The sequence below is a fragment of the Balaenoptera ricei genome, chromosome 1, assembly GCF_028023285.1.
Source record: "Balaenoptera ricei isolate mBalRic1 chromosome 1, mBalRic1.hap2, whole genome shotgun sequence".
In the NCBI taxonomy this organism is placed as follows: domain Eukaryota; kingdom Metazoa; phylum Chordata; class Mammalia; order Artiodactyla; family Balaenopteridae; genus Balaenoptera; species Balaenoptera ricei.
In genome coordinates, this window is record NC_082639.1 from 36,303,553 (window position 1) to 36,314,152 (window position 10,600).

At 39.5% G+C, this 10,600-nt stretch overlaps 1 protein-coding gene across 1 annotated transcript; it reads left to right on the forward strand.

Annotated features, from left to right (window-relative positions):
• The first annotated feature begins 1,899 nt into the window (after window positions 1-1,899).
• On the forward strand, window positions 1,900-7,062 carry LOC132349550 (non-histone chromosomal protein HMG-17-like). Its single transcript, XM_059898436.1, has 2 exons — window positions 1,900-1,977; window positions 6,742-7,062. Exons 1-2 carry the CDS (start codon window positions 1,900-1,902, stop codon window positions 7,030-7,032), a joined length of 369 nt encoding a protein of 122 aa, XP_059754419.1. The 3' UTR covers window positions 7,033-7,062.
• Window positions 7,063-10,600: the final 3,538 nt, after the last annotated feature.

The following is a 10,600-nucleotide window of genomic DNA, read 5'->3' on the forward strand; positions in this document are numbered from 1 at the left end:
AGGTTCATCAGTCGGAACAAATGCACCACTCTGGTGTGGGATGTTGACTGTAGGGGAGGCTGTGCATGTGTTGGGGGCTGGAGGTATATGGGAACTCTGTACTTTCTGTACAGTTTTGCTGGGAACCTAAAACTGCCCTGAAATATGAAGTCTATTTAAAAGAAATGTATGAGATAATATATACTTTTTCAAAGTCTTTTAGGGATAAGTGAGCCAAAAAATTTGAGATAACTTCCCAGGAGGATTTGTGCACGTGTTCACCAGAATAATTGTGTAGGACCAATAATAGCAGCATTTTTACAATAACCTCAGCAATCCTATTGTCCATCCACAGCAGAATAGATAAATATATTGTAACATTTCATAAGATGGAAAACTATTCAGCAATGAAAATGAATGAACTACAACACCACAAATGAATCTTGTCCCCTGAGTGCATGAAGCAAGATACAAATGATAACATTTGTATAAAGTTCAAAAAAACAAGCCAAAATAACTATATTGTTTAGAGACATATATATGTGATAAAACTACAAAGAAAAACAAACAAGTAATTAACATAAAATTCAAGATCATAGTTACCTCTAGGGATAGAAAGGGCCATGTGATCTGGAGGGAAGTCTTGTATGGGTGAGAGGCTGCCTTGGGGGTGCTAGCTAGTTCTATTTTTTGATCTGGGTGGTGGTTAAATGAATGTTCACATTAGAATTAGTCATTGTACATCAAAAAGACAACAAATAAGAGAAAAGGGAACCCTCATGCACTGTTGGTGGGAAAGTAAATTGGTGGTTGCCCTAGGGAAAACAGTATGGAGGTTCCTCAAAAAATTAAAAATAGAATTACCATATGATCCAGCAATTCCACTTCTGAGTATTTACCCAAAGAAAACAAAAACACTAATTCAAAAAGATACATACAAACCAATGTTCATTGCACCATTATTTACAATAGCCAAGATGTGGAAGCAACCTAAGTGCCCATCAATAGATGAATGGCTAAAGAAGATGTGGTATATATATACAATGGAATATTAGCCATAAAAAATGAAATCTAGCCATTTGTGACAACATGGATGTATCTAGAGGGTATTATGCTAAGTGAAATAAGTCGGACAGAGAAGGACAAATAACACATGATCTCACTTATATGTGGAATCTAAAAAACAAGCAAACAAAACAAAATGAAAGCAGACTCATAGATACAAAGAACAAATGGCTGGTTGCCAGAGGGGAGGGGTGGAGTGGGGGAGAAATAGGTGAAGGGGATTAAGAAATACAAACCTTCAGTTAGAAAATAAATACGCCACAGTGATGTAATAAACAGCATAAGGAATATGGTCAATAATATTGTAATAACTTTGTATGGGGACAGATGGTAACTAGACTTATCTTGGTGACCATTTAATAATGTACAAAAATGTCAAATCACTATGTAGTACACCTGAAACAAATATAATATTGTATATCAACAATATCTCTATTTTAAAAAATGCTGAAAGACTACAAAAATGCATTTTGATTACAAAAAAGAATTAGTTGTACTTTACATTTATATTTTATGCACTTTAACATGTGTTATATTTCACAATAAAAGAGTTCTTAAAATAAATAGTGCTTTTATAAGGGATTAAAAAAAAACCCACAAAGCACAATGTCAAATTTTCATGACAGCAGTCTCCTGGTGTCCTTTCCTGAATTTGGCAGACAGGATTGTCAGAGGAAAAGCATTGATGGGGGGTGGGGGACAAAAGCAGTAGTGTGACCTGGCAAAGGTAAAGGGCCATGGCATCAGCTAAAGCAGCGGTCCGCAACATTTTGGCACCAGGGACCGGTTTCGTGGAAGACAATTTTTCCATGGACGGGGGTGGGAGTGGGGGTGGTTCACGTGGTAACGCGAGCGATGGGGAGCGATGGGGAGCAGCAGATGAATCTTCGCTCGCTCATCCGCCGCTCACCTCCTGCAGTGCGGCTGGTGGAGGTGGGGAGCAGTTGCGGACCCCTGAGCTAGAGCACTTAAACTTTAGTGTGCTCACAGACCCCTGGGCATCTTGCTAAAATGCAGACTCTGAATCCACAGGTCTGGGGATTCTGCATTTCTTATTTATATATTTATTTATTTTTGGCTGTGTTGGATCTTGGTGCTGCGCATGGGCTTTCCCTAGTTACGGTGAGCAGTGGCTACTCTTCATTGCGGTGTGCGGGCTTCTCACTGCAATGGCTTCTCTTGTTGTGGAGCACGGGCTGTAGGCACACAGGCTTCTGTAGTTGTGGCACACGGGCTCAGTAGTTGTGGCGCACAGGCTTAGTTGCTCCGTGGCATGTGGGATCTTCCCAGGCTAGAATCCTTGTCTGCTGCATCGGCAGGCGGATTCTTAACCACCGTGCCACCAGGGAAGTCCATGGGATTCTGCATTTCTAAGAAGCTCCTGGGTAACACCCATGCTGCTGGGTTCACAAACCACGTTCTGAGTAGCATTTCTACACGGAAAGTCAGTATAAGATTTTTAAAGAATAGTACATTTTTGGGGTGGGGGCAGAGGGGGTGGCTACAGCAAAAAGTAAGGCATATACAGAGCATAAAGGACCATAGAAAATTTTACTCCTCCAGAGGTGAAAAATTCCTGTTTTTCCACAATGGTCTACAATTATGCATCACACCAAGTAGAATAAGGAATAAATATAACAGATTCATGAGCAGCAAAGGAATAAGCTGGAACAAGAGCAATAAGTTCATCCTCTTGTGTGCAGTATGTGAAAGGCAGAGGGACCCTCTTTACATCCTCCTGCTGAAACCGGAACTTCCTGAGGGGAGCTTTCCTTGAGACTCTCACTGACCTGTTGGTATTTTAGGAGGGGTTAACATAGAGTGGTGTTAGCTTTAATAACTGCAAAGCCATCATGAGCTTCTCTCTTTGTTGGAATTGGAAATAGGCTGGATTTAACAACGGCAATAATCATATGACCAGAAGAAGTGACATTTCATATCCGCTTTGCTGGGTGCTAGTGAATATCATTGTTTGTTTTCACAGGATGTGAAAGAGCTGCTGTAGGAGGAATGCTCCATCAGTGCTAACCAAACAGAAGTCAGATGGCAGATTGACTGCCACTGGTCAGTTCCATCCCACATCCAAGGAAGACATGATTCTAATCTCACACAAATATTTCCAGAGAACTAATGAAGAGGGAACACTTTCCATGTGATTTTATGAGGCCATCATAACCTTGATGCCAAAACCTGACAAGGACACTTTCCAATTTTAGTATATGTGCTGCCGCAGCGAGCACGACAAGGACACTTTGAGGAAGGAAGATTATAGGCTGGCCAATCTCACCCCTAAATATAAATACAAAAATCTTAAACATAGCATTAGCACACTATGTCATTGGTTTCAATTATTTGTTGCCCCATCCTATGGGAGAATTATACTTCTAATTCTCTATGGGCATCAGGCGTGGTCAAAGGACTTGCTTAAGCCAATAAAATGTGAGCAAAAGTGACCCACGCGCTTTTCAAGCGGAAGCTTTAGGAGCCATTGTGTGGTTCTACCATTGATCCTTCTGTGATATGAGTAGAGTGCCCAAGGTAAGGACTGCTCTACCCTTTTGGGTTCCAGAATGAAGAAAATGTGAATACTGCAGCCAAAATTTAACCTGAGCACAAAATAAACCCTTTTGCTCCAAACCACTGAGATCTGCACATTGTTTGTTACTGCAGAAATGGAGAAAGTGTAAGAGGATCAGCTGCTTAGCCTGGTGGTCATTGGTCTGGTTGATGATGTCATTGATGGGCCATTTGCTGCTTCTGGGTAATATAAACAAACGAAGTATGCACAGGTATAAATAGCAGTCTAAAAAGGCTGGCAAATCTTTGTTCACATAATGCGCAGTCTCAGATGACACAAGCAAAGACAGGGAAAAGGAAGTAGTGATCGATATTGACATGACAAAGTAGGAAACCAAATTATGACATTAATGGACACTCCAGGCCATAAGGATTTCACCCCAGATATAATTAGAGGAGCTGTCCAGGTTGAGGTAGCTGAGATGTGGATACTGGCAGGAAAGGAGTTTGAAGATGTATCATGACCTCCCGATTCATCCCTTAAAGAAACACAGATCCATCTACCCCAAAGAATCTGTTCAAGCTTACACTCAGCAAAGAGCTCAACTCATCTTTAGTAATGAAACTCCTACCCCTAATGGATTTCCTGTGCTGTTATACTGTTAAGCTGTAAGTGCAGCTGTCATTATTTAAAGATTGAGTAGTGTCTTTAAAAACAAATACTGATGATGCCACAAAGGAAAAAGAAAACTGATTTGTTAACTAATAGCCAGATGCAATGATACAGATATAGACTCTATGTTTTTTGTTTTGTTTTTATTTTTAATTAGGGTAAAACATAACAAAGTTTACCATTTTCATTATTTTTAAGTGTACAGTTCAGTAGTGTTAAGTATATTCACATTGTTGTGCAACCGGAACTTTTTCATCTTGCAAAACTGAAACTCTGTACTCATAAAACAACTGCCCATTTCTTCTTCCCACCCAGCCCCTGGCAACCAACATTCTACTTTTTGTCTCTATGGATTTGACTACTCTAGGTGCCTCGCAGAAGTGAAATCATGTACTCTTTGTCTTTTTGTGACCAGTTTATTTCACTAGAATAATGTCCTCAAGTTTCGCCCATGTTATAGCACGTGTCAGACTTCCCTTCCTTTTAAAATTTAGTTTAATATTTTGCCCTTTATTGAGATATAATGGACATATAGCACTGAATAAGTTTAAGGTGTACAGCATAATGACTTGACATACATATACTGTGAAATGATCACCACAATAAGTTAGCATCCACTACCTCATATAGTTACCAAAAAAATTTTTTCCTTGTGCTGAGAACTTTTAGGATCTAGTTTCTTAGCAACTTTCAAATATGCCATACAACAGCATTAACTATAGTCACCATGTTGTACATTACATGCCCAGTACTCATTTATCTTATAACTAGAATTTGTACCTTTTGACCACCTTTATTCAATTCCCCCACCCTTTTCCTTCCTTTCTAAGGCTGAACAATAGTCCACTCTATGTATATACCACATTTTATTTATCCCTTCAAAGACTCAAAACTTTTGAGATATACAAAGTCTTTCAAAAGCTAGAGAGATACAGGCTGTTTCAGTGTCTGTGTAACAGCTGCTGGGTGTGGTTGCTGGATATAAGAATGAGAGGTCAGGATTTCTGCCAATTCACCTAAACACCCAGAAGGTTTAATCTCTGCTTTCAAAAATTCTGTTTACTTAAACTAAAGAAACAATGTACACTTGAGATATTTTTTTAATGAGAGAGGAAAAAAGCTATGATAATTGCTAGAAATTATTGATAACTATTCTTTTAGAAAATTAAAAAGTGCTAACAGATAAAGAAGAAGTAAGATTGACCTTTCTGCTCAAAAACTGAATTTTCCTATGAAATTTTAGGAAGTGGAATTAAGTTGTTGAGATTTATGGAAACTCTGCCAAATATGTATTAAAAGACATTGCATCAAGGTGAAATAAGCTCTATTTCCAACCAAACTGTAAATGGTTCCAGTTTTCTCTTTTGATTTGCAGTTTTACTGCATACTTTTAAAGGAAACAACTAAAGTGGATTTAATTGTTAAAGTAGTGGAACATTGACCTGTACCCTTTTGTTCAGGTAACTGTAGGAGAAGACTGGCTGGAGGTTTCAGAAAAGAGATTTTGGTGTTGAATTTAAGAGAGTTCCTCCTCTAACATGTACATTAAAAAAAAATTAATCTGAAATTTGTGGACGCTGTTCCAGTAGTAACCAAGATTTAGAATTTCAGATGTGTAAATCCAACTAATAAAATGCCTTTAGTTTAAACATTCAAAATGTCAATCAACTTGATTCACCACATTCACAAATCATAAGAGAAAAATCATATGACTGTTTCAATAGACATAGAAAAAGCATTTGATAACATTTAATATCTATTCCCAAAAACTCCTAACAAACTAAGAATAGAATGACATTTCCTTAGTCTGATAAAAGCTGTTTACAAAAACCCTGTAGCAAGCAACAAAGCTTTCCTTTTGAGATTGGAACAAGACATGAATGCCTGCAATCATCACTTCTATTCAGCATTGTCCCTGAGGTCATAGCCTGTGATGTATGAAAAGGAAAAAATTTAAAAGATAAAGGACTGGAAAGGAAGAAACAAAACTGGCATTATTTGCAGATCCTATGATTATATGTATTTAAAAACCTTAAGTAATGGAAAGATAAATAATTAAAACTTAGCACAGTTGCTAGATATAAAACCAACACTAAAAAATCAATTGTATTTCTATATACATTCCTGTAAGAAAGCAAAAATTGAAATTAAAAAAAAAATTCACAATGGCATAAAAAAAAAATGAAGTCCTAGGAATAAGTCTACCAAAATATGTGCAAGACATCTTCAGGGAAAATGATAAAACTTTAATGAGAGACATTATAGAAGACCTAAATAGATGGAAAGATACGTTTATGTATTGGAAGAGTAACATATTTAGTTTCTTCAAATAGATTTATAGATTCAATGCAATACCAAAGAAAATGCCAGCATGACAATAATGTCATAAAATATTTGTGGGAATGTAAGTGGATAAGAATTACCAATTACCGGAGCAGTGAAGAAGAGAGGCGAAAGTGACCCCTGGACTGACCAAAGCTGGTGCACCATTGCATCCCCGTGTCCAGAGTCTATGTCCCGTCTCAACCAGGCCCAAGAGAAAGTCTGAAGGGGATGCTAGAGATAAAGCCAAGGTGAAGGACAAACCACAGAGAAGATCTGCAAGGTTATCTGCTAAACCTGTTCCTCCAAAGCCAGAGTCCAAGCCTAAAAAGGCCCCTGCAAAGAAGAGAGAGAAGGTACCCAAAGGGAAAAAAGGGAAAGCTGATATTGGTAAGGATGGGAATAACCCTGCAGAAAATGGAGATGCCAAAACAGACCAGGCACAGAAAGCTGAAGGTGCTGGAGATACCAAGTAAAGTGTGTGCATTTTTGATAACTGTGTACTTCTGGTGAGCGTACACTTTGAAATACTATTTTTTTAAATCAAGTTTTATAAAAATGCAAAACAAAAAAAAAGAATTACCAATTACCTCCTGAAAAAAACCGAGACAGTAGGACCCACACTACTAGGGAGTAGTATTTATTACAAACCTATCATAATTAAGATAGTGTGGTATTACCAATGTTCATAGCAGCATTATTTACAATTGCCAAGATATGGAAGCAACCTAAGTCTCCATCAGCAGATGAATGGATAAAGAAGATGTGGTATATGTACCATGGAATACTACTCAGCCATAAAAAAGAAAGAAATTTTTGCCATTTGCAGCAACATGGATGGACTTGGAGGGCATTATGCTAAGTGAAATAAGTCAGACAGAGAAAGACAAGTACTGTATGATATCACTTATATGCAGAATATAAAAATACAGCAAACTAGTAAATATAACAAAAAAGAAGCAGACTCACAGATGTAGAGGACAAACTGGTGATTACCAATGGGGAGGTGGGAGGGGCAATATAGTGGTGGGGGAGTGGGAGGTACAAATTATTGGGTGTAAGATAGGCTACAAGCATGTATTGTACAACACAGGGAATATAGCCAAAATTTTGTAATAACTGTAAATGGGGTGTAACCTTTCAAAATTGTATAAAAAGTAAAAAGTAATTTTTAAAAAGATAGTGTGGTATTAGTGTAGAAACTGGCCAATGGAAAAGTATGGGTTTGGACAAAGGAAGCCCATACCTACCTGCTATCCAAGAGGACTATCCAGCCCTGGGTACCTCCTCATATAGACCAGTACCTTCCTTGGAAATGTTATTCTCTAAAGTCTGGAGCCAAAGTCTCCTTCAAGAAGTATGGCAAGGGCTAGAATAAATGCCCATAATGAGAGAAGGAAGACTGCCTCAGGCTACAAGCATTTGGGGACGTTCTCCTAGGAGATTTTGTAACTTAGTTTATACAAGGAGCACATTCAAATAGAGTCAATATAGAGCTTCCACCATCCATGATTTTACCTCATAAGAACATACCTTGTTCTGATAATTCTCAGTTCATACTGGGAAAAACCACTCACATCTGTAGCTGGAGGAGAGAAAAACTTCTCAGTTAAATCTGGTCTGACCCTCTCTTAGCTCGATCAATTCAATGACAATGGTTATAAAAAGGTGATGAAAGGGACTTCTTCCTGTTATTCTAGAAGGTTCATTAGGACCAAAGCTGAGAACAAGGCAGCATCAGGTGTTCTGATAATTAAGGGCTGGCCACCCCTTTGAGGACTTAAGAGGTAACCCACTAGCTCTGCTACCCCTAACCACCATTCCAAAACCCCCTCTCAAAGAAAGCAGAAAAAAAAGGAGGAAGGAGAGAGGGAATGAGGGGGGTTATTAGACATATGAGTCTTTGGCCTAGGGAGAAGAGCTATGGCTTTTCTTTTCCCTTCATGCTGGGGAGGAGGAGATTTCATGCCCCTCCCCAAGAAAGGGTGGTCCAAGAGAATCACTTGTAGGGATATTGGAGGTAATCACACAAGGAGACTGGCATCTCATGCCCATGCTGGACATGAAATGGACTTGGTCTACCTTCTGTGTCTGGTTGAGCAGGAAGAAAGGAAACTGGATAGAGATGGCAGGGTAGCAAGAGAGTACTACCATGGAGCAGCCTGTACTCCTATGATTTGGAGTTGCCTATAGGCCAGTGGCTACCAGCTGAGTTTACACTATGCTGCCAGTTCCCTACTCAAGAGTACCGGATGAGGAGACCCCACCAACTGGAGGTTATGGAGTGTACTACTCCCATCCTGACTTCATAAGAATCATCATCTCCAACCTGATGCCACACATTTTATGATTCCATCCTATTCCAATTTCCACTCCCATTCTACCTCCACTCGTATCCCCATCTCTATACTCCTCTCCTCATCTCCATTCCCCCATCCCTACAGATCCATCTTCCCATCTTCATTTTCATTCCCATCCTTCTCCTCCTCTATCCCCCTCTCTATCCTCAGATTCCACCCCATCCCCATCCCTATCTGGTCTGCATTCCACCCACATCTCCATCTTCATTTTTATCTTCAGTTTCATCCATCTTTATCACCAGCTCCTGCTTCTTCCAGGGTTCGTTCCTATCCCGTTCCAGTACTCATCCTTGGTGAATCTCAATCTTCATTGCTATCTCCATCCTATCTCCAATGCACCCCATCCCTATTCTTACATATTTCCTTTCCATCCTCACTTCATCCAAGGTGAAAATTGAGAAAGATTCATGAAGAAGTCTAAAAGTTTGGAGGAATGTTGGGGACTATGAAAGTTGATGATCCCTCCATACAAAATTTCCTCCCCAGATTCCAAGTGAGAAACTTCAAAAGAAATCACTCACATTAGATTTCAGATAGAACTTCTCCACTGTTCATGGTGAGTGTAGGGCAGGGCAGGGATTGGGATAGGAAGTTGGAGGGAGTAGAAGGGAGGTAAGGCAGCCTGAGAGAGATACAAAGACACAAAGAGAGAAGCTAGGATAAGTCAGAGATCAGAAGAGGCAAAAGAGAAAGAAACATATGGAGTAAGAGATCTCAAGTCTGATTTAATCTGAACCTCTTTCCATTCCTTCCCCCTCTTTTCCACAGGTCAGGCTTTGATACAAGGAATTTAGAGAAGGGAAAAGTGTGGTCTGCCTTTTCATTCAATCCTTTGTCTGTTCAGCATTTTTGTTGTTGTTGTTTTGTTTTGTTTTTTTCCCAAATGAATATGAAAGGAGCTGGAAATGGACAATTATCTGGCTGCAGAGATGATCCTGTTTGGGATGGAAACGGAGAAGTTGGGGGTGGGGTGGAGATGAGAATAGAAGTGGCACTGTAATGATGATGATGAGTTGACGAACATGCGACTAGAGTTTTAAATTATACTGAATGACTAGAAAGCTAATGAGCCTGCCCAAGACATTAAGGCACTGGAAAGGGAAAGGTGACAAAACCGAGTTGAAGGCAGTGATTAGAGAATAATAACGGTTTTATGTTTGTACCCCAACCGAGTTTTAGACCATTCAACAAGCCAGTTACCTGCTGTGTAGAGTCTCTTCCTTTTCCTAAGACTTTGCTATGAGTTCTCCTGACCTTACCTGATAGTGAGCTGGGAGGTTTCAAAAGACAGATAAACCCATACAAAGAAAGCCTGGCTTAGCGATTCTGAAAGGTTTCTTCCCTTATGTTAGAGCTAGGAATTCAGAAGTGGAAGCTCTGTCCAGTTACCTTCTGATAAGATTCGCGGTAGAATCTCAAGGGTTGTTTAAGCAATGTCTTTTCTTGACTCCTGGAAAGAATCTTAAGAAGTACTGGGCCATTACTTCTGCTAACTCTGCTTCTTCCTTTTTCCTTTTGATTCTTTGTTTTGGTTTCTGGTTATTGGTCAGGTGTGTTTGTGACTTGTCTAACTTGTCTTTTGGGCTGTGTCCCTTTCCATAGCCGGTCCATGAAAGGAGGGCACCAGACCACTAGGCCAGGCTGGACTGCATTGGCTGAGAGGGCAGTCTAGGTACAAAAGAAT